At 40.1% G+C, this 25,924-nt stretch overlaps 1 protein-coding gene across 2 annotated transcripts in view; it reads right to left on the bottom strand.

The window, feature by feature from the left end:
- The window catches only part of SMAD2 (SMAD family member 2), a 38,042-nt gene extending 22,156 nt beyond the window's left edge, over positions 1-15,886 (bottom strand). For both annotated transcript variants that reach the window (XM_072416722.1, XM_072416721.1), the window contains exons 1-2: positions 15,556-15,886; positions 904-1,158 (exon numbers count right to left, since the gene is read on the bottom strand). In XM_072416722.1, the coding sequence (XP_072272823.1) occupies positions 904-1,130 (227 nt within the window). In that variant the 5' untranslated portion in view covers positions 1,131-1,158; positions 15,556-15,886. The remainder of the gene's footprint in view (positions 1-903; positions 1,159-15,555) is intronic.
- Positions 15,887-25,924: the final 10,038 nt, after the last annotated feature.

The raw sequence follows: 25,924 nt of genomic DNA on the forward strand, positions 1-25,924 counted from the left end.
GCCTTTTAGAGTCACATAGAGCTGTAGCTACATTGTGGGAAGAAACTGGGAAAACTCTAGGAATTTAGCACAAACAAGGTGAACACACACACAAAACTAAGGAAAGAATGTGTCTTTGGAATAAACCAAAAACCCCCCAATGATGCAGAATGACAGATCCATCAAACCTCGAAACGTAGCCAAAAACAGGGAAAAGTATGAACATCTGAATTTATAGGAAGGGGTTTGGTCATGTCAAGAACCCCTAAAGTAACCTGTAGCCAAGGCTGTGGACATTTAGGAATATATTTTAAAAAAGAAAAAAAAGGCTTAAAGTGTAAAGTCCCACTTTGAAAAATCCACGACCAGTCAGGTGTTTATTGCAGAACGAGACAGGCAATATCCCTTCTGCAAGAACTCTTCTTACCTGCCTGATTGCTGCCCAGCTGTCAAATTTTGACAAAGGATTTGCGAATGGAGAGGTCACTTAGGCCTTGAAGTTCCTGTATGGATTTTTAAGAACTGTTCACTTCAAACTGCTAGTAAGGAGAGATTTACATCCAGTATGCGCCTAGGTCTGCGCTTGTTATGTATGTGCAGGCACCTTTAGGTATCTTCTATCAGGAAATTAGAATAGGTTAGTATGTTATGTGTAGAGACAGGTTTTCTTTAATTTGTGGTTCTCATTACACAACAAACACAATTACAAACTCATATAATGCAATGTCACCTTCATGGTGATATATACCAGCTCATATACATTGGTAAGGTAAGCACAACAACTGGTCACATGAGCACGTTAGTAATGTCATTCAGGTTAAGACGTCTGGCCTGTACCAAACACTGCCAGTATGTTAATGAGCTACAATGACATTCCCTTACTTTTCATGAAGAACAATGGCAAAGCAGAGAATTTGAACATACCTTGGGATTGTAACGCATTTAGTATTGCAGTTCTGTGTGGTGATTGCTTTCTCCAGTTCATCAAGCTGTCCAGTTTTCTTCAGCTTTTTCACCAAGCTTTTAACCGCCTTTTCACACCACTTCTCTTCTTGGCCATTCTGCTCTCCACCTCCAGCCCCGCTGGCAGATTTCTTCCAGCCAAGGAGGCGTTTCACTACCGGTGGCGTGAAAGGTAAGATGGAGGACATGCTTCAGGAGCAGAAGTTCCCGTGTGACCTGAAAAGCAGCAATAAAACAATTGTCAATAAGCAGCTTCAGCATGGTTTTCCTCATAAGGCCCTGATTTAGTTAAAGATCAAAAAAAGCCTTCCGATGATACTTAGGCCTAACACCAAACAAAGACTATTTATTGCAGATCTGATTTAATAATATAATACTAAAAGTATTTTTTTTTTGCAAAATGCAAGTAGTGTTAGAACTTGAATTAAACCTGGTATTGCCCTTGTGTACACTAAGGCAGGGTTATCAAACCTGGACAGGAAGTTCCAAGACCAATAATGTCAGGATCACCAGGTGCAAACACCACAGGGCAAGCTAGCAATTTACAACTATTTTTTGTTTATTCACTTTAAAGATGGAAAAAGAAATGGGTATTGGTGTTTGTTTCCATTTCTACTTTGGCAAGTTTACTGTTATATCCTTGGTATGGAGCAGGCTTCTGCAAGAATGATTGAAAGCAGGAAGAGAATAAATGTATGGTGATTGTAAAACTTAAATGTTCAGGTAAAAATGAAGATTCACTTTGAATACATTTCATCTTTTTAAACCAAAATGCAAAGCTTTTGATGCCAGGCCTTTTTTTTCCGCATCTTTCATCAGTACGTAGTGGGCCTGTGGCAAACATCGTATTTGGTTCATATGAACAGCTTTACCTTTGTTCTGTTTATTTTTTCCTTATAACGGCACTATTCTAATCTCAGAAAAAATACATTACGCCCAGCAATCGTGTAATCAAAGCCTGTTAGGGATGCAGTCCAAGAAGAGAGTGGTCATTAAAAAGGGGAATGGGTCGGAGAGCTGCAGTCCTATTGGATGTATGTTTAGCACTCCTCAGATGAACTGATGACCCAGACTGCCCTGCACTTCTACAATCACTGTAACCTGAGCTCTGGCACTGTGGCTTTTGCAGACAGATATCACATAAAAGCCTGGGGCATTGACTGATGAGATCTGTTCCCTGCAAAGCACTGCACCGAGTATGGAGAAAAACAGACCGTATATCAGTAAATATATTTATAGATAGAATGTAGGAGGAACAATCTAATGCACAGGTAATTTAATAATGAAAAAAAAATATCAGACACACAGGGCCTATAAATATTTCTGCCATGAATATATACATACATGTTGGGGGGTTACTTGAACATTACCAATTTTAAAAAACATGATTATAAAGAAAACTGCAAATAAATGGATCCCCATTATACTTCATGAGACAGGTTGAATAGATCTTTAACTTACATCTTAATTTACTCATGCAAATATTCTTCCCTTTAAATGATTGGTGCTTTTGCTGCACTGCAATTAGGAGCAAAATTGTCAGCTGAACTACAGAAAAAACAAAACTCTACGTATCACATGATCCCACTATCCATCAATCTCATTACACATGTATACATTGACTTCTTTTATTTGCAAAACAATACTGTGAGATAGCACACACACTGTTAGAAGGGAAAAGGCTCTAAGGAGATGTAGTTCTGGGGAAATGCCTACAGACGTTGCCTCAGCATGACCTGCAGCCTGGTATTGTCACAGGAAATAAAAGCCATTGCAGAAAAAAAAATATGTGGGTTTTGGCCTAAGGAGTTACATTTGAGTAATGTCTGGACATACACTAGTAAAAAAGTTTCTTGAGAGATTCACCTGGAAGGCCTAGCCTGCTTCTGACCAAAGACTGCTGGGGATCAAGGTTTTGTGTGAATATGAAGTCATTATGGACAACTTATTGCATTTTGTTATTCTGCAAGCAGTACAGCAACTTTGATGGTGAGAACAAAGGGATTAGAAAAGCAAAGAGCAGTGACAACCAAAATTATTTTGTCATGTCATTAACTCAGGCTACATACACAGGTGCAACAAATATCACTGGAAACGAACGACTAACGATAGTCCGATAATTGTTAACAAAACACTGGCCAACACTGAAGCTTCCAAAGAATATATAAAAAAAAAAAAGTTTGGCGCAGAGCTTGGTCATATCAGGCAAATGCCCGTCTCTCCTCCAGTCACAGACCTATACAGAAAGAATAGCTGATTGTTATGAATGAGATGTGCTGGAAGATGGGACATGGCTGCTTTGGGACACAGACAGTTCCTACTCAAGAATAAACGTAGTTTGAAATTAAAATCCGTAAATAGTTTTCTTCAATTGTATCTATGAAAACAACATTTCTCCTGCAAACCCAGAATAAGCATTGTTTTCTTGAGGTAGCGTGGCTGAGTCACATCAAACTGACTACAGGAAGGGCAGATACAGGCAAAGCTGAAAAGAATTACTAATGCATAAAAAAGTAGAATCTGATTTTATTCTGTAGATTTATCCTCAGGGAAGTCCCATTACATAAAAATGTGAAAAGCAGGTACACATCTATCGTCGTTCCATTGCAGGGCGCCATCATCTTCATTCTACCTAGAGATCTTTGACTATCTTGATTGGCCGTACCACGTAGACGTGTGGGAACTGATTGGTTACAGACGAGGGAAGCCGGGGCCAGTCAGGACCCTCTCAAAACAGCATTTGAGAGGAAACCAATGTAGTAGCTCTGAAAATGCTAGGTACCTGGCTACAACACTTGCACTGCAGCATCAGTACTATACCTACTGACTGACCTGATCCCCATACTTGTCCAAACTGATTATGTTAAAACATTGAGGTAAACAAACATTATCCAAGCTTTTAGAAACCCAAACCTAATCTTACCTAAAAGGAAGACATTTTTCATCAAGAGAATTCACATATTGAGTTTAATATTCTCCTTCTGTACTGATTATTTCCTCAAAATCTAACGGAGAGCCAAGCTTGTGCGATATACCCATCAATACTAAAAATAATGTAGGTTGGCAGCATAACTTCCCCAAGCTGACAGTTATAACTCATCTGCCTTGACAGTACAGCTGTATAAAACTTTAGCAAAATGCCCGAGGCACTAGCATGGCACGGAATCAAATATCCAAGCTTCTTTTTACCATGGCACCAGAGGAATGCACTTCAGTTTTCTGCTGCATACAGGAAGTGGTTCAGCCTGTTTCTTCTATTAAACCATCACTTAAAAATATCCAAAACAGAACACATTCTTGTGGGCGAGTAGAACACCACACAACTACGCCAATGATATTTCCAGTTAAGGTACCCTAGCTAAAAGACAAAAATAACAATGGACGTTTGCTGTATGAAAAAACATACCACCCACAATAACATTTACAGTACCCAACCCCAATCCCCCAAATTTGCCCTTCTTTCCCCATCAACGAATTACAAAATATGTAAAAGAGAAAAAAAAAAAAAAAAAAAAGTAGGAATATAACCTGATGCACCAACGTCTTTCGAGTGCCCACTCCACTGCTAGTCAGCGTTGGGCACCTACCATGAGCAGTTCATTTTCAGAATCCTACCAGGTCAGGGAACAGCTATACGAAGATAAACATCTGAATGAAAAGCCATCTGAAAACTATACGTTCATCTAAAAACAAACCAGCCTGCACAAGAGTAGCAGAAAAAGCTCAGCCACTGCATATCATTACTAAGAGGGAGTTGCATATGTTGCAGTGCTGCACTAAAGTTATGGTAGACTGCAAACTTATTCATTAATATTGGCTGCCTTAGGAACTAAATTTGGAAGGGAGACGTAATACATACGAGAACATACAAACCCCTGCTAGCCAGGAAATTCATTCTGATACTTCCTGGTTAGCAGTTTTACTTCCTGAGGCATCTCTCTGCTCACTGGATGGGGACTATCATGCAGATTCATCATCTAAATGGACAGGCTGGAGCTGGAAAGGTCAAGCAGAAAACCGAGTATCCAAACCATGAAGCTGTGCTAAAACAAAAATTTAGTGTCTCCTGCACCTTACTATGCACCATGTAAATAAGAATACTGCAAAAGCGTATCACGACAATCTGCACCGAGCTGTGCATGCATGCATTTAAAAATAGATGATTGAGCACAGGCAGTTATGTTTTACCTTAGAAAGGATATCACCTACAATATTCTGTAATAAAAATCCTACTCAGAATTTTGGAACGCGGAACTCTAGTTCTGCTTTCGGCTATGTAGTTCGCTAACTGCCTAAAGTTTTGATCGCAGAACTTCCCGATACACAGATTACCATATGTTACAATAACTCAAACATTTCACTTGTTTAAAAGAAACCACAGTTTCCTTTAAAGTAAATAATTCTTAAACAAGCCTCAGACAAAGTCGGCACCGGCATTGGGCACATCAATATCCTTTTTTATTCCCCCTTGCTTACAGGAAGGAAAACATTGAGCAACACTAATAGAAAAATCACTGACCGTACACAACAATTGCGTTTTACGAGTCAACCCAAAACCCTTTTTTTTTTTTTTTTTTTTTTTTTACATACAGATCTGCAAATTCTGCCGGGGATATGGTAACACAGGGGAATTCTATTTGCTATTTTACTTTCTGGAATCATGTTAAGGATTTTGTACTGGTTTATTCTTCTGTCTCTGGTTCACCTCTTTCATTGAACATCAAATATTTTGCAGTTATGGAGGCTCGCATCACATACTGGTATTACCAAGGGTGAGCTGTGTGCCGAAGCACCCTGCATTCAAATGCCAACTCTTCCCATCTAACATTCTCCCATGAAGGCATTTGATATTTAAATTTACAAATCTTATGGAAATATTTCTTAAAATGAATTGTCTGGCAACAGGGACTCTTAGAAATGAACCCAGGTAAAGATAAATAGCAGCCCCACCATAAGTCCCTTCGCACCTTTCCATTACTCTATTTTTTCACCTGGAGTAAAGAACAATACCCGGGACACTGACAAAATAAAACTTACCCCCCATCCCTTCACATGGCAGTGCCGCTGCTCAGACATTGAAGGCTTAAGCCACCAGCACTATCATATGAGGAAGAGTAGGGAGTCCTTAAAGTTCCTTAAAATTAGCAATCAGGCAGGGATTTAATGCAGAAAGGTGATCTTCATTCTGCTATAAGCATTCTTACCTGCCTGCTTGCTCCTTCCTGATTTTGCTGGGCTGTACATGCATGATTGCCCAGATACCTAGCATTTATTGGCTTCCTGTGCGGGAGGTTAAGTCATCACAGCCTGGCGAATCAAGACAACCAAACCTTTCAATGAGAAAGAGATGAAGGTAAAATATAGTGGCACCCTGCAACAGAAGCAGGACATGTTAATATAAACTGGGTTTAGTTCTGCTTTAAAGAAGGCAAAGCTTCAACTTGTGACGTTTACTTTGTCCCCCTGCAACCTGAAAGAAACGTCTGGAAGTGAAAGGAAGACAAGCACGTGCAGCCATTAAAATAAACTAGTTCAACCATCATCAAAAAATGTCTGAGGGCAAACGAAATACCTCAATGTGTTATGTGATCATCCTTAATGCAATAAACACAAAAAGCTGCAAAAACAGGATGCCACCTTTCTGGCTTCTCAATTCAGCAAAAAATAAAAAAATACAAGATCGTATGAATAGAATTACAAATAATGTAAAATTTTTAAGCTAGGGAGTAACTAATATCCAGGTAACACATGCATTTCCTAAGAACCAGAAAAAAACTCAAGTAGGTTAGTTGCTGTTTTTTTCCACTTTAGATTTCCTAAGTCCCCTGAAATAAAAGCCACAATCCTCAGAACACGGTTATTACAATGACTCACCTATGTGGGCACTTTCATTTTATAGAAAAAAAAAATCATCTGAAGGAACAAGTAGTACAGACGCATTGATTGAGACTGGATCATTTACTGCCAATAAGTTCCCGGGCCTGGGAACAGGGGGAGGAGAGGTGCAGGAATGTAAACACTGCAGGGGGACAGGGTGTTGTGGTCCTATTTCTCCTCACAAAACAGAAATGTACAAGATGCCTGCAATAAATCAGTGGGACTCTATACTGCTAAGTGTGCAATCTAGCCTCAAGGCGCCGTACTACAAAAGACCTAAAGTGCCCTTTCAGCAAAGTAATGCGCATTTTCAGATATGCCCTACAGTACACAGTGTGATTTGTACATACATTTGCATTTTCAATATTTTTTATGCAATGGGGGGGACATATAGGAGAGAGAAATCTCTATGGTGCACATTTTTAGTACATTTTCCATTCATTGCAATTGACCTGCTAAACCACAAAAAAAAAAACGAAGCTTTGCCAATTTATTTCTCTAATATTCAGATATGTGTATTGCACCCAAGCCATATCCAGAACAAAATAATTTTTGTTTTGAACCTCATAGCTTTACTTGTTCAATATGTTATCATTTAAGACCCTGCTGTGTAAATGTCAGTCTTATTAGATTAGGAGGAAGATTTAGTGATGTCATTGCTGTGCTGCTCAAGGCTCTTCTTGCTGCAGAGAAAATTGTACCGAGGATATACCGTGTACCAATTGTGCAAAATTAATTCCCTGGATCTGTGCTTTCTGAACCGCTCTGCCGAATCCTAATAAAAAAAATATTAAAAAAATTATTACCAACCAGTCATTGGGGGTGCAGGTCTAACATGAGGAAGCAAAGCTCAGCCGCTGCCAAGATGGCCACCTACTACGCAGACACAGCAACTCATATAAATGCTATAAAACCCAACAATTTATAGGACCTCCGTCATCAGGGGGCAGCTCTGCTAGGAGGAAGAAAAGCCCAGCAAAAACAAAGATGGCTGCACAAAAACAGTAAAGAACAACGAATGTGTAAGTGGAAACACATTAAGATATCAATGTTGTAAATTCTGAGGGTGAGTTCTCCTAGTTTGAATTGTTTGCTATTACATTATAAATATCAATTTTTTATATAATGCCAACATTTTATGCAGCTCTTTACAAAGTCTATAGGTATGCAGAAATCAGGAGCTGTCGTACTAATTACATACAACCGATTACCTAAAACTAGAAACAAAGACCATACTTATACAGTCACATCTGCTGTATTAATTCAATAAGTCTATACCTCAGATTAGATATCAGACATCCTGATCCTGTCATAGGTGAACAACCTTCACAACCTAGTGTTCTCCCAGGCCTTTTTTAGCCGGGCACACCACCCGCCACTTTTCGCTGACCTCCCGGCTGTTTTTGGGTGGTTTGAGAGTTGGGTCACAATACAGGGGCTGCTGACCGCCTACAAATCCTTACCACTCCGGGTTAAACACTGCAACCCAGAGTGTCCTCAAATGTCAAACGTTAAAGGGGTGGGGGGTATTATGACATTTAAGAAGAACTAAAAGAAGACCTCAAAGAGTGACAATGTGTCTTCTGCAATCTAAGCAAAACGCACAGCACACAAAGTGTTATTTTACCAAGATTCATTCTTACTGCAGTAATTTGCAAAGTCTAACATGCAGCAGTTTCTTTTAATTACAGGTTGCCACGGATGTAGCACGTGTTATAGCACGACCCAGTCCTAAGATGTCTGCAAATTAAAGAAAGCTACAAATGCTAAATAAAAAGAATTTGTGCATGTCTAAGCAAATGTTAAACATATGCAGTACATCCCTGTAACACATACATTTTCCCTTGTTTTCTCATTAGGGCCGATTCATAACATTCTTTTCAAACATGTTTAATAACTTTGGGGAAAAAACAAACTTCTAGCAGTTATATATAAATATTATACTGTATATGTTAGGCTAGGTACACAATGCAATAATTGTCATTAGAAAACGAACGATTAACAACTGTTCAACACATATTGATGATTATTTTGAATAATCATTCGAATACAATCCACCAATATTGTACAGACAGACACTAGATACAATCGTTTGAACAATGCAGGAAGTGACGTGTACCAGAGAAAGTGTACCCCAGAACAATTCACGATCACTGAACGACCGTACACACAATAGATAGTGAAGGATCGTCTTCCCAATCAGATCCGTCGGGACAGTTGTTCACTTTTTTTGTTAACGAATTATAGGACGATCGATCGTTATTCGTTCTTTTCCAACGGCAATTATTGCACGTGTGTATGTAGCCTTAGATCAGATGGTCTTCTGTTATAAAATCTTGCCTGCTAGCAGTTTTTACAAATGATATACCGCCTGCTATGCATGTGCAGCTCAATGTACAATCACATCAGTCACATCATCCCAGCTCAGCCAATCAGGAAGCTTTATATACAATAACACTAACAAAAATTCCGGGGGGAACATGAAAAGTTGAATTATGATTTACCACAGCAAAATAGGTGCATGTAGCATTTTTTCAACAACAGAACTGCTTTCCTTTCATCTGCATGGGGGGAATGTTTACTGTAGTCCTGCAGAAGAAAGCCCAAGCAGGGCTGCCAACACTGGAATTAAGTGCAAAGTTGTCTGCCAATATAAAAAATACGGAGTTTACTGGATTTCTGATTCAACAGATATTTTACAAGTGAAAACATGAACTATTTATATCAATATCAAAGTTGCAATTCATCCAGCAGAGATTGTGCCATAGGATAGGTAATAAAGAGAGAACAAGAACATCACAAACAAATGATCAAAATCTGAGAAAACGGAAAGGAATGTGGATTATATTGCAGAGATGTACTAAACATGTTACATTTTTTTTTATTCTGCCACAGTGGTCTCCCCAGCCCCTTTTAGCTGGGTGCACCACCCGGCACTTTTCAGCAACCACATGGCAGTCTTTGGGTAATTACTGATAAATTAGGTCATAGTAGATGGGATGCCACCCACCTACATTTTCATCCCACCAAGCTTAAAAACAATTCTGAGTCAAACACTGTGCCAGACATATATATTGCAGAAGTAAAGCTATAAGGTTCAAAAGAAAAATTATTTTTGTTCAGGGTATGGAGTGGGTGCAATAAACATATCTGAATATTACCTAAAAAAATATATAGCTGCATATTACAGGTGAGACAAATCACATCAAATGCAAGACACCACCAAAGATTACGAAGTGGTATAGAGCCAAGGAAAATACAAGAATGTAAACAAAGCAAAGCTGTCAGAACATCTGATGCAGACACCAATATTGGATAACTATAGGGATTACAAAAATTCAGGCAATGACAACTATGGGGCAGATTTATATAGTTAAATAAATAACAGTGTGGTGACTGCCAGCAAACATATTAATGAAGTAGTGATCATTCATAAGCGTGAGCTAATTGTCACTTTTTTTTATCTAAAATAATAGTCTGCTATTGATCAGTCTGATTTCCAAGTTTATAAACATCTGGCTTTATTATCTACTTCAATGCTGTTTTAGTTCACAAACTTTTCATAGTAAAACAGATAATTTCTACTTAGAAAGTTTGCAGTCTATAGCAATGAAAAAAAAGTATCCTTTTTTTGCCTTCCTCTGGATCAGTTATATCTACACGTAGTCCCCGGGTTACATACGAGATAGGGACTGTAGGTTTGTTATTAAGTTGAATTTGTATGCAAGTTGGAACAGGTACCTTATTGTAATAAAACCATTTGGGACAGATGTTTGTCTCAATATATTATTAGGCAGTGTGGTATCAGTTACTGTAAAAAAACCTCACTGTGAGTTATTCACAAACAAAGCAAAAAATAAAAAAATAAAAAGATTAATGGAGCCTAGACATTGCATATTCAGATGTCCATAAGCCTAGGGTTTTTATATCTGGGATATATTTATGTCCCCAGAGGTTGAACTTGATGAACTTTGTGTAACTATGAAAAGATCAGATTTACTAAAGAAGAAATCCTACAAGAAACCGTTCCACATTCTACTTACTGAACTAATGAAGCCTACACAGAGGACGCAGCAATCTATACGAAAAGATACTGAACAACAAGAATGTAATTTCTCAAATCTGTAGTGAAGGCCTGTCAGGGCCTAGGTCTCTTCTGAAAATACAAGCACTATCATCATAAGAAGTAAAGGCTTCAATGCTTCTAACCACTGAACTGGAAGACATATCAGTGTTCTCCGCAGACCCTTCACCGGCATTTTTCAGTAAACACCTGTTTTTGGGTGGTTGATGCAAAGTTAGGTCACAATACAGAGGTGGCTTACAACTCCTTCCCACCCAACTTAAAAAACAAATTTGGGGAGAATACTGCATATACAGTACCACATTCCGAAATACAGAGTGTGTTCTAACCTTTCTCATCTGGGTTCTTAGTACTTAAACCAATTAGAATGACAGCCAGGTAATTAGCACTTCCAAATAAATGCCAGCACCTTTGCGAACTGAAGGCTCATACAGAAAAGTTTCAGCACCAACAGTGAAAAACTATCAAACCTACAATCCAAACCAGTTCTCCTACATTTTCGCATTGTAATGTACCATTAGCTATAGTATACAAATACAGATCACAGCATGCAAATTGTTAGGGGTTAAATAAATTTGGTTTGCCAAAGTCAAGATAAAGTATGTCTGTACAGTACAGTAGTAAAAAATAGAAATAAAAAACACACCAGCTTTGCAGCAAAATAATTTGCAGTTCTGTCCAGCGAGTCTTGTGACTCACACAACTCAACAATGCTGCAGTCAAGTAAATTTTTATATCTGCAGTTTCCTCTATCACCTCTCCACTTGCTAACCGACCATTGGATCTGCATCATTAACTACGACCTAAGAACAGCAAGGTAACCCAAGACAATGAAGAGTCAGAAAATATAGTCATTTGCCTTTAGTCGCGGATCAAAGAGAGGCAGAACAGAATAAGAGGTCATTTGGTAGATAAATCTGTACAAATACGGAATATGCATTTAAAATGCGTGTTTAGCAATTTGCCTGAAGCTGCACTTTGATAGATCTAAGAATGTTAAGCTTGCTCCCGAACGAAGGATTGAAAGTAGAAACTTCTAAAGCTATGGACACGTGCTAGATAAATGTTGTTAATAAAGAACAATTGCCGACGTATCGTTAATTCTTCCATGTCCAATGACATCAAAGGATGACAACGCACAATGATTTTCAGGCAGAATGAAGGATCCATCATGACAATTATCCGTCAAACTCCATCATGTGTACAATTGTGCATATAACCATACATGTTGGTGATCACATGAGCAGTCAGTACAGCATTCTGCCCAGCTCTGCGTACTAACATATTGTCGCCGTATGTATCACGAGTTGGTATGTTGTTTTTGCGAATGCTAGTTTACTGCAGATTGTTTAAGGATAATTACCTACCATGCCTACATAGCTCCAGGCATGAACTGTACAAGGCAATATTGAGGCTGCAATCCATTCCAAACTTTGAGTCTAGCACAGACTGTTCCATAGGAAAGGTAATAAACAGAATGTAAACACCACAAAATAATTTATACAGAGATCAGCCGTGGCAGAATCAAATCCTTTGTGGTTTAAGAGCATACAATCAAATCCAAAGCTTTGCAATATCGACAAAAGTTAAGCAATACTGGGGGGATTTCTAACACATTACAGCAATAATCTTACTAAAGATACATCTGACAATCTTTTTGGAGGAGAGGCTACTAATCAAAAACCTAAAAAGACAAAAAAAAAAAGTAAACCAATCTGCAGATATATATCAAACATCACAGCACATTAAAGACATTTCTGCAAATAGAATTACCTTTTGTCTGTTATACATTTCAAAAAAGGAGTCCGTAAAAGGTAGATGCTAGGTTAAAGAGCTTGCAATCAAGTGACACCAATGTAGATCTGGTATCAGAAGCTATGATACAGAAGTGTAACCGGAGAACAGAAGGGATTATCATCACATTGCAGACTGGCAGAAGTAAAGTGAGACCATCGGAGCTTTCAATCTAGAGCTTAAGGAAAGGTCATGTAACATACCAGTGTGTACATTATCTGTACTGACCATCAAGAGCTGGCAATCTAGGTAAAGCTCTAAAAGATCGGTGAAACGGAAAGAGAGCTGTATAGTCAAATTAAAAAGTTTGAGAATAATAATATGGAGGAACCCTTGAAATAGCTTTCAGGGCTTTATGCTATAATTACTATATACACAGCTCACAGTATATTAGTGTGTTGGTCTGCAGGAAGAATGTCTCTTGCATTGCTGGCCAGTGGGAAGAATGTCACCCTTACAGATCATTGGTGTCACTTAACCTGACCTGCGAGGCAGAAATTGTTCCTCTACCAACCTCTGGAAGAACCCTGGTTGAGAAACACTGCTCAAGACACCATGAAGCTTGCAATCTATCTGCAACAAGGCCTTGGTAAGGGAACAATCCACTAGGGCAAGTTATGTTGAGCAATTCCTAGGATGAAGAGCTAGCAATCTAAACCTAACTGTGCCAATAGCTATGTAAATATTACAGGAAAAGAGAAATATATGTGAACTTACTAAACTGAAGAGCTTGCATGCTGAGAATACAAAATCACAGCAGACCAGGAGAAGGGCAGATCCCAAATAGAACAGCACTGAGATAATCGGTTACAATCTAAACTACTTTAGGAAGGCTCAATGACCGCGGATGGGGGAGGCCGAATGTAAATAATAATGGAAGAACTGTAAGATGACGTATGGGCTACAAAGCTTGCAACCTAGATCAGGGTAATTTTGCCTTTAGAATCGGAGATGCAGAAGGTATCCATTCTGAGCAAGTGGCTTCCCCTTGCTTGCAATCTGAAGCTTGCAATCTGAAGAGCTTGCAATCTAAATTAGAGTATTTAAGAAGTATGGTGTTGGGGATTTGGAATGAAGGGTGCACAGAAGAGTAGGATTTCAGGTCCTAGGCTTAAGAATGTACACGTTAGAAGATCAAGGGGACTACCTGGAGAAAATTTGTAATGTAGTGAGGTGGGCTATACAGAACTCTTCCAAGGCTAAAGAGCTTGCAATCAAATCATAGGGGCCGAGTGAGAAGCTGGGGGTGGAGGGTGTACTGAAAGATGTAAACAATGAGGTAGGGCATTACATTTTTCATCATTCTAAGCTGAAGAGCTAACAATCTTGATCAAGTCATGGGAGCTTGGTTCTGCAGAAGGGAGGCAAAAACCTAATTGGTGGACTTCCTGGGTCCGAAGAGCTTGCAATCTAAGTAGGAAGAAATACACAGCAGTAAAACAGCAGAATGTACAGCAAAGGAGGAGGATTATATGATGCTTGAAAAGATTTAAATCTAAAAGCTAGTCATTAGAGCTTGAAGACAAATTAAGGAGGGTGAAATCAGATTTATTAGAAACCCATTCTAGACTAAAGAGCTAGCAATCTAGATCTGATCATGGAAGCTCAGCGCTGAAGAAAGGCTGCAGAATGTAAAAAATTATGGGAAATGGTGAGACCCTCAGCACAAAAGCTTGCAATCTATCTCTAGCCAGAAACTATTAGCAAATGGGAAAGTAGAATGTAAGCTAGTACAGGGCAGGAAGTTAATGGGAGACTCTTAGACTGAAGAGCTTGCAATCCAGGACTTAATATTAAAAACCCCAGTATCTAGCTTGTAGTGGGGTGATGCAGAAATTATAGTGTAGAGTATTACTAGGAACCCTCCTAGGCTGCAAAGCTAACAATCTAGATCCAGTTAGGAGCAGATGAGAAGCAGATTTATCCTGTAATGAGATTATGCTGGGACCCTCCGAGGATAGCAGAGTACTACATATGACATGCAGGATTTACCAAGTGATGTGAATCTGTCTCACCCTCCTGGGCTTAAGAGCTAACAATCTACACTAAGATTAGGACTTTGTGTCACAGGAAGGATACAGCAATGAGATGACAGGACCCTGGGTTGAGGAGCTAACAATCTAACCCTGGGATAGTTCAGTATTGCAGAAAAAGAGGGGTTGATCTAGTGACAGCATTGTGGTTGGATATGCCTTGGCCAAGGAGCTAACAATCAAAAAGTTTTGTCTTGTGATGAGATGTGATCCTTGTGGACAAATACAAAACAATCTACACTTAAAATAGCCGAAAGCTGCAGAAATAACTAATCATTTGGGAAAGCAATGTGCTGAGAGGAGAGGCAGGAATATCCATTGATAGGATTACGCTGGGACCTCCTGAACTGAAGAGCTAGCAATCTACACTCAGTATAGCTGTGCTGGGATCCTCCTCATCCAAAGAGCTAGCAATCTACACTCGGTATAGCTGTGCTGGGTTCCTCCTGGTCCAAAGAGCAAGCAATCTACACTCGGAAAAGCTGTGCTGGGATCCTCCTGGTCTGAAAAGCTAGCAATCTACACTCGTTATAGCTGTGCTGGGATTTTCCTGGACTGAGGAGCTAGCAATCTACACTCGGTATAGCTGTGCTGGATCCTCCTGGACTGAAGAGCTAACAATCTACACTCGGTATAGCAGTGCTGGGATCCTAATGGACTGAGGAGCTAGCAATCTACACTCAGTATAGCTGTGATGGGATCCTCCTGGTAAAAAGAGCAAGCAATCCACAGGCAGGGAGCATGCTGGGATTTGTAGTCCCCTCCCCCCCTTTCTTCAGCCTGAGGTTGTGCAAGGCGCTGGAGGCCGGGCGGCCTTTTCATTACCTGTTTGATGGAAGCCGGACACACAGGAAGCAGCGATGTCCCCCGGGGCTCTCTGAGGTGCGGCTGAGGCGGCCTCTGGTCACCCTCTCTCCCCCTCTGCAGGCCGGAGAGGCCTAGAGACAGCCGAGGGGGGAGAAAACACAACGACGACCCCCGCTTCCACCTGGATGGTGGGGAGAACCCCGCTCACCAGCACCGCGAGGCGATATGTCCCCCGCTTTATTTATTTTTATTATTATTGTTGTTCTTCACCGCGGCCGCACAAATCTCCTCACAGACCCCCGCCGCGCACGCAAACCTCGCCACGGCCCGCAGCTCCTCCCCGCCGCCTCAACCGCTTTGCCTGATTGGAGCGCGAGAAGCCGTTGAGGCATCTGATTGGCTAATTCTGCTGACAATCTGGCTGTTTCGACCGCTTCAGACGGATTCGCTATCGCAAAGCAACTTGTAAAACTGATTGGCTATTACCACTATCAATCACGCTAGCACCGCCCCTTTTTGTCTTGCTCTTACGTCAAGGCACTGCTTTTCTCCCTCGCGCAAAGACTCAACTGGGCATTTGATTTGTCAGACTGAATGCCAAGTCTCTACGTGACAACAGCTCCGCCCTCTATTTAAGCCTCTCTGAAAATCTATTGGTGTGAATAAACAGTTCGCGTAGATTATTGGTCAGTTTGTCTATCAATCTTAAATAAATCCCGCCTTCCCTTCGGCAGCTATTAGTAGGGGGAAGAGGTGATTTTTGATTGAACTCCTCCCATAGCAGTAGGCGTTATAGGGGCGTGTCTTTCTTTGGGCAGACAATGACTGACGATCAGGGAAAGCTTTGAAGGAAAGTGTCAATCTAGCAACAAACCACGCCTCCTATGACGCTTCTGCCCTGCGTGATTCGCGTCTATAGAGTGTGCGGGACTGATGGAGAAGACATTTGCGCGCATGCGCAGAAGCCTTAGCCTTGCTCTTTTGAAGAGAACCAGTCATTGGTTATTGTTTGAACCATAATGTATTTAGCGATCAAAAAATACATGTTGTTTCTTCATTTTTCACACCCTTCTCCTTCATCCAAGATGCTCACTTCTCAAAAGGAAAATCACATGCAATCCTGTACAGCTGGTTGAAATAATAATAGGACCTGCAAAATATTACCATAAATGCACGTTTAATATTAAAAATCTGATTACGTAACAGTTCATCATAGTCTGTTAGGTCTTTTTTTTATAGTTTGTCTTTGACGTAGAAGAAAATGTTAGTCGATGTGTTGGTTGCCAGGGAAACACTCTGTACTTCTGGGTATCAGAGCATGTGACCTCAGCTTCCTCCCAGAATACATTGCTCTGGTCTAAATGGGCTACTAATAAGGCCAAACACTGAGCTCCGTATTAAATTCAGTGTTTTCAGAGTCGAAAAGGGCCATGGTGGGGAGAAGAGACTCAGTAGGTGCATTGGGGTGGCTAAAGAAAAGTTCCTCCCATTGAAGCACTAATCCTCCCATTGATTCCAATGAAGGGGCACTATTCCTCCCATTGACACCAATAATTGGGCACTATTCCTCCTATTGATTACAATAATTGGGCACTATTCCTCCTATATATATATATATATATATAAAGGCTTTAAATGTCATCATATTCAAAAAATATAGCACATGCATACAGATTTGTGTTGATACAGATTCAAATATAACATAAAAACATGTAAATAGAAATTTTATAGGTAAGGTCATTGGTTTGTAACATAATATATGATACCATATAGGGTTACATCATGATGTATAAATATTTCAAGGTGGTAATATAGGCTAGGTATATATAATTATCTATATATACAAAAAGTAAATTGAATAGGTAGGTTATGTATGAGTGTTGAGTAGGTAGGCTGTATATACAGTAGCTATATATATATATGTATTGAAGTAAGCTGTGTATGTAGAGGTAGTGATGTGTCTAAATGAAGATAAATGTAGTATTGTTGTTGAAAGATATTAGAATAGACACTAATAGGTTGACTTACTTGTCTATGCCAAGTTTTAGACAAGTAAGTCCACCTTCTTTCTAGCCTAGAACGCACTTGTTCAGCTTAGCTAATCATCACCCCATGATTCTACAACGGGGAATGATCCTATGTGATGTAACACACTATTGTATGACACCAGACTGGTAAACTGCTTTTTAAAACAATACACAACTTAAAACAAAAGCCTGAAGCCCCTTTCTTTTCTCTTTCTAATCCGTTTTTCAGTGGCTCACATATATTCTTATTATCTTTTATAGAAAATAGAAAAGAATCTGCCCTCCATACCCCTGAATTTTGTAATCTTGCTCCCACTTTCTGCTCATTTAAAACAGCCCTCAAAACCCAACGCTTCAACCTCACCTAACTGGATTCTTTGTCTCTTAAACCTTCACTACTCGCCCAGCATTCCATATGTCTATTGCTATCTATCTCATTATTATTAAATAATTATTAATATTTCATATCTCGGTTATCTAAAAATACCCTCCTATTGCATGCTACTTCCCCCACTCCCTAGATTGTAAGCTCTTCGGGGCAGGGTCCCTTCCTCCTCCTGTGTCATTGTCTGTATATGTCAGTCATTTACAACCCCTATTTAATGTACAGCACTGCATATATGTTGGCGCTATATAAATCCTATTTAATAATAATAATAGAGGTGACCATAAAGCAGAACTGTAGTGCACTCTCCCTGCTCTTGGTTCTATTTCCCGTTCATAAATAAACATGCTTTTTCTTTGATATTAACTTTTTGAGAAAAATAATTTTCTAAAGCTGATGATAGTCACACAACCACAATAAGGTCATCTGGCCTTTCCTTTTTTATCACGATAATTCAAACTTTTGCATATTTTAAAGCATTGGTAAGTGTTATTGCTGCCTGAACATGGCATGCAGGGCAGTTCTAGGGCATGTTAGGTCTAGGTAAAAAAAATGACGCCTACTGTTTCCTGATGCCTACTTGGCAGCTGCTAGGAATCAATGAGCAGTAACAAGCAGGAATCCTAAAAAGCTTTTTCTAGGCATTTCCAAGCTGTTGCAACCCTAGCAAAGTAGTGTGTTTGTTTCACTTTCTTTTTTTAAATTAAAACACTTTAAAATGGTGCTTGAAATGCCTAAAACGCAAAAGCAGTGGCATGTGGTTCCAATTCATGCAGCTTCCAAGGGCAGTTTTCCACCCCTGACCCTTCTGTAAAGTCTATGTGGCATAGCTTGTAAGCTCTTGGGGGCAAGGTCCTCTCCTCCTGTGTCACTGTCTGTATCTCTCTGTCATTTGCAACCCCTATTGAATGTACAGCACTGCGTAATATGTTGGCGCTTTATAAATCCTGTTTATTATTATTAATAATATTAATATAAATATTAGCTACCACAGCCATCCACCTGATGCAAAATTAGAAAGGTTTTTTTCAACTGTCATAAATATTAGCATGACCATGTCCTTAGTATACCTGTCCTGGAGATAGGGATGCAACTGCCTAAAGCCAATGGAACAACCAACACTATTAGTTACTGCACTATTATGGTTGGGCTACCACCAATGGGCCTGATTTATTAAAGCTCCCCAAGACTGGAGAGGATACAATTTCATCAGTGAAGCTGGGTGTTCCAGCAAACTTGCAATAGATTTCCTGAAAGTCATTTGCTGTTAGCAAATGTTTTCAATCTTAGACCAGATCCCATTACAGGTTTGCTGGATCACCCAGCTTCACTGATGAAAGTGTATCATCTCCAGCCTTGGAGAGCTTTAATAAAGCAGGCCTTTTGCATCAGTGCTGAAAGCCAATTATGAAATAAGGATTATATTTATCTGCTTGCATCCCATAAGGTAAGTAACACCTCTGAGCACCTACCTTACAATGTTTCAGCATAATCTGTCCAGCTATCACTCACCATTTGCATGTTCATTCCTTGACCCCATTCATTCTGTATTAGTTGGCAAGTTTCAGAACTTTACTAGGTGGAGAGGGAGAAAAGTCACAGCTTAAAGCCCAGGTCATCTATGTGCCCGATATCTGAGTAAATAAATCCACATTCCTCTGATCTCTACACTTTGCAAGCAATTGTAGCCAAAAAAATCCCAACATTCTGGAAAATCTCTAAATGGCAATTTCCTTATCATAGGAGAAGCGGGATCAACTTGTGACCATTAGTCAGATTGGGAGGATCACAGGGAGCTGCACCTCTCGCCCTTTATTCTTGGCAAGACCTCTGGGTATGTAAAGCTGCACAAAGTGTCATTGGAAATTATTTTAACCTGCTGCCAAATATCCAAAACAAAGCTGGAATGGAAGATGATAAAAATGGCAATAACACATCCATTTAACCCTCCCACCTGTTTATTAAAGACAAGGCAGATGGTTATGTAAGCATCACTGGAGGGGAAGTAGATTAGTATTTTCCCCAGAAATGGTTGGAATTTCAAATCTTCCATTATTCAATTATAAAACCTGTACATATACTATATTATTATTATTATTATTGTTAATAATAAAGAGGATTGATATAGCGCCAGCATATTACGCAGCGCTGTACATTAAATAGGGGTTGCAAATGACAGACAGATACAGACAGTGACACAGGAGGAGGAGAGGACCCTGCCCCAAAAAGCTTACAATCTAGGAGGTGGGGGAAGTATCACACAATAGGAGGGAAGATATGGAATGGAGGGTTTTAGGAGACAGGAGAAGACGGGTAGGTGAGGTTGAGGTGTTGGGTTTTGAGGGGTCATTTAAAATAGCAGAAAGTAGAAGCAAACCGAATAGGACAAGGAAGACCATTCCAGAGAGTCGGGGCAGCTCTAGAAAAGTCTTGGAGCCGTGCGTGTGATGAGGTTATGAGTGAGGAAGTCATTAGTAGGTCATTGGAGGAGTGAAGAAAGCGGCTAGGAGGGTATATTTCTACCATTAACATATAATCATATATATCCATTAAAGTGGAACTTCTACATACGTGGAAGCTCTACAGGTAAAAAACATACCCATCAATGGTATAGTTAGAATCATACACACCTTACCCCATTTGTTTGTTGTGTTTCCTAGGCAAGGAAGACTCCAGTGAAGCGCTAAGTGAGAAGACGCTTTTGGAATCGATTGGATAAGATTTCAGGAATCTTCCCAGAAGGAATGGGAAATCACACCCAGCAATGCTGAAGACTAGGCTGAGCTCAGTAAAGTCCTAACATTACAACTACAGGTTAGTTTTTCACATACAATGTGATCTGAGATTAGGAAGGGGACCCTCCAGCATCAGCCAACCTTCCATTTACATGAAAGGTTCTCTTTAAGATTGCAAGACACACACATTTCATATTTGGCCTGATTTAATAAAGCTCTCCAAGGCTGAAAAGGATGCACCTTCATCAGTGAAGCTGGGTGATCCAGCAAACCTGGAAGGGATCTGGTCCAGGATTTAAAACATTTGCTAACAAATAGCAAAAGACTTTTAAGAAATTAATTTGAGGTTTGCTGGATCACCCAGCTTCACTGATGAAAGTGTATCCATTCCAGCCTTGGAGAGCTTTCATAAATCAATGGGAGCACTGGAGTGGGGGGGTAGCCAACATTTGGTCTTGGTGCAAACCTGTTGGCTGAGGAGAGTCCGTGGCCCTTGTCCAGTGGCACATTTTGCACCCACCTATGTCCGCCCAATTACCCCATGGAGCGCAATATTTTCTCTTCCAATAATCAAACTCATTTGCTAAAGCAAACCTATTTATTTAGATTTCTTTATACATCGACACATTAAAAATTATTATAAATAGAAAAATAATTTGGACAATTCATACATCATCATTCAAGTTCTGGTACATCATACAATAACTGCAATCTTTGGATATGTTTGTCGTACTTAAAACGTTATGTACAGAAAAAAAAACAGAGAATCACCATTGGTGTATGTACAGGATCGAGGCTTAAAGGAGAACCCCAGACTGAACAATGACCAAGAAATAATGCTATTGGAAGGTTGTGTACATTGGTTATAGGCAGGCTAATGAAGCGAGATTCACCTTTTCTTTCCCTTTTCTGGATTTAGCAGAGGACAGAGCAGATTGTACATACTCAACAAAAATCTATGGGCGTGTGAGGAACCTTTTTTAAGATTAACAGCATTTATAGGTTCTGTAATTGTTTTTGTGATTGACCAGGCAACATTGCTCTGTTCTTTAGAAGTTTGTCCTTGCTGATTATTAATATTATTATGAAACAATATTTATATAATGCTGATCCAATGGCTTCTGAGTCACTTAAATGAAACAAATTGGGAAATCAGGAGTCCCGACTATGTAGAATAATTGGGTGTATCACTAGAGGGGTCACTGTTATAGTGGGGTCACTCTTTTAGAGACCTTTATCAACCTTTTTTGCCTACAGAAATGTTTATATTAATGTTCAGGTGTTGGGATACCCCTAATAACATTAACTGGAAAAATGCCCCTTACATTGAGGAAGTGAAGAATGTTCCCCGTACCGTGGTGGTCTGAACTTAATTCCTATAGACAGGTAAAAAAGATCATTGGAATCTGGTTTGTAGCAATAGATTTGGAACTATGCAGATAGAAGGAATGTCAGCTACGGCTGAAGGACCCCTTAGCAATCCTTGAGGGAACCCTAAGGTTCCATGGACCCAGGTTGGGATAGGCTGGCTTAGATCCTTTAAAGGATAAGTGAACTTTTTTTAAACTTTCACTGACCTCTACAAATCCACCTCCACCTGCACAGTTGCTTCACTCCCAGGATAATAAAGCCTGGGGTTTTTTTTATCCTGCCCTAGTCTGCACAATACAGCTCCATACACATCTATAGGGTTCATCGGAACAGTTCATAGAAGTCCGGGAGCTGATCTGCACAGCCGCTGGCGGGGGAGAGGAAATGGCAGGGAAATGTATGAACAAGGCTCATTCATAGTTTAGCAATGCACAGCAGAGCCTTCCTATGATGCATCTGGAATCCCATTATTATTATTACACAGTATTTATATAGCATCAACATATTACGCAGCGCTGTACAAAGTCTATAATCGTGTCACTGGCTGTCCTTCAAAGGGGCTCACAATCTAATGTCCCTACCATAGTCATATGGTAATGTGGATATGTATATGTACAGTCTTAAGTCAACTTTGGGGGAAAACTGGAGTACCCGGAGGAAACCCACGCAAACTCCATGCAGGTAGAGACCTGGCTGATATTGGAACCTGGACCTACTGCTGCAAAGGGTAACCACTGAGCCACCTTGCTGCCATTACCAATAACTAGCAATCCAGTGCACCAATGCATGTGCTGTGCATTACATAAACGCAATGTCTTTTGCACATGTAATGCTGTGTATTAGTGTAAATGAGGGGAAGTATGAACTTTAGATCAAAGCCATGACTTTAAAGCTGAACCTCAAGAATAATAAAATTTCTCTTAGAGAGGAGCTACAGCCACCTCCTATACCCAAACTGCAAAGGTCCTTGTTTACGTGTATGGGGCACGTAAAAAAACAACCACTACCACCACAAAGTCACCACTGTCTGACCCTCCAGGTTGTAGGGGGGCCCTTGCTGTACCCACAGACAATGTAGGGCTTATTATTCTGTATTCCAGGGGGCATGTCAGTGCCTTCAACAGCAGCTCTGAGCTCCAAGTAGAAGCGGCTGCAGGGGACAGGTGGCACCAAGAAGGGGGGAGCAAGAAAATAACTTAGGTAAAAATCCTTTTTGCACCCGCAGGGCTGAACATTTACCCTTTGCAGTGCTGTGATTGGTTTTAAACCAGCAAGAGAAATATATATTGGTGAATATTGGATCTCCTTTACTGAATTAGATAAGTTTGCACACAATCTGTTAGATGTAAAAACTTTTTTTAACTCTATAGGCTTGAATGATGTAGAAGGGGTTATTCTGGAGCTCAGACTACATCCTCAGCTGTTCCCAGCAGAACTGTTTTAATGGTGCATGCTGCTTTTAGCCGGATGATTCTGAAAGTGGATCAAAATATAAAACAATGTTGCTTTTTTTTTTGTTAAAATACAAAATCAGAAAGAAAAGTTTTGTATTTGTGTTCTTCTGGCATTCTCCTTTAATAAAAGACCAGTATACCATAAATCACAATATATTGTGAACCAGATGTGACGCAGGGCAGACTTTGTATGTGTATGTTGCTCATTCTGGGGTGGACACAATAAAGGCTTTGTAGTGCGGTGTTGAGTTTCTCTGGCAATTCCCATTATTGCCAGGACATTGGACCATGACAGTTATTAGTTGGTAACAAGCAACGTGTGAGATGATACAGCAAGGGGTTAGGAGGCTGGGGATTGAAAGGAAACAAAAACTATGAGGTCACTACTTGCTGGAAATGCCAATTGTCTGGCAGTCATGTTGACCTCTTAAATGCTTTGCAATACTGATCAGAGCAGTCATGAAGAAAAAGACAACCTCCTGACCTCCATACTTGGGTCTCTGGCTGAGAAAGCCAGTAGATAAACATAAGAGCCAGGCAACAAGAAATAAGCCATTGCAGTTCTATAATTTTCAACAACAAAGTACAACTCCAACACGTTTCAACATAAAAGGTACCTCCGTGGAGGGTGCAGGTCATATCCCCATCACCATACTTCACTTGCCTAACATTGTTTCCTCCAAGCATTGTAGTTCCAGAGGCATTCGGCACTGCTGTTATTTTCACCCCCATTACCCCCGGCTATGTCCTTGGCCAATCAATGCATTGCAGAAAAGAAGATTGTTCAGCAGGCATTTAGCAAGCTTTAGTAGACATGGGCCTCCAGAGCTCAATGTATGATCCCGGCATAGCTGGCTGCTGCGATCGTCAATGGCCAATTGACTGTCAGAGCTTGCTGAATGCCAGCTAATTATATAAACAGACCCTGTCACCAACCTAAAAAAATAAGGTAAAGAAAATCAAGTATAATAAACTGAATTTAATTCTGACCTGTAATGTGCTTTTGAGCTCTGAATACCCCAGGAAAGTTCAATTCCCTAGTACAGCTTTCTTGCTACTTGCATGCCATAGCCCTATTGTCATCTGGGAGCAACTAATTTCCTTCTGTTCTGGCCCAGCTCCTCTGCTCCGCCCAAATGCCATAGATAAGCTCTAGAGGAGAACGTAAGGAGAATACTATATTCTAGGGTTCCTCCAGAGGTTGATAGGGGTTCCTTGGGCAATGAGCAGTTTGTGCTTCTCAGGTAAGTTACCACTGATACCAATTTCTATCTGTAAGTGTGACATTCTTCCCAATGGCCAGCAATGTAGGAGACTGACCACCACCACCTAAAAAATAATGAGCTGTCAATATTGGAATTTTAAAAGAGGTTCTCTGAAGTTATTTTAAGGGTTACCCCGTGTTAAAAAGGTTGAAAATGGCTGCATAGTGAAAGAGCTGGGAATGCAGGCGTCACATCCGAGATGACGGCACCAAGCAGCAGTCTCAGGGATCTTTCCTGGAAACAGGGTCTCTTTATTTCATTTATAAGCCATCTTTCAGATATGGAAATGTTACTGATATACCAACTACAGCTTATTTAGAATCAGACTGCCATGCTTTAGTCTCCCTCCCCAAACCCAGAGGGCGACATGATTGAATTATGCTTTTTAATACTAAAATAAATTAATATTCTATTTCAGAGTGCTTTACGTACAACCCCAGGTCTCTTGTAGTCCAAAAGTAAAAGTGAATAAGTACAGAAATTTTACATGCATCAATGGATTGGAATCAGCCAACCACATACATATATATATCTATGTTGTATTTATATACGTATGGGCCCGTGTGTGTTTTGTATGTGAGTGCAATTCTTTGGAATGAGTCTGCAACTGCATATAACTGTACAATTGTCTAGGATACAAAAAGAATTTACAGAAGACAATGAAGCCAATGATTAAGGGGCTGGATCATCCAGAACTGGTATTTCAGGTCTAAGCAAAGTCCAATGGGCTTTATGGTCAATCTACAATGGTTCACCCAAAAGAAAGGGCAAAACACCTTCACCATTGTATAGGGAGGGTGCAATGGTCCTTGAGCAACACCATGACCTTGAGACGTACGAAACCATTGGACTCAGAAATACCAGATTTGGGATCACCAACTCTTTACAAAGTGGACTCATCAAAAACAGTGGAGGAAGCCATTTTTTGGTTTGAACCAATACTACTTTTTATTAAAGGGGAGATCCAGCAACAATGCAAGGCCCCTATAAGTTTTGCTGTGTTTGAACACCGCCTTGTATTTGGTGGGTTGAACTATCTGCCATTTATCTGGGACTTCAGCCTTCGAAAGGGAAATGGAGCAAAATATTCAGTAGGTTCAGGAATATGGGCCGCCAAGATATATGTAGATACTGTCAATTAAAATTTATG

Source organism: Pyxicephalus adspersus, chromosome 6 (genome assembly GCF_032062135.1).
Source record: "Pyxicephalus adspersus chromosome 6, UCB_Pads_2.0, whole genome shotgun sequence".
Classification (NCBI taxonomy): Eukaryota; Metazoa; Chordata; class Amphibia; order Anura; family Pyxicephalidae; genus Pyxicephalus; species Pyxicephalus adspersus.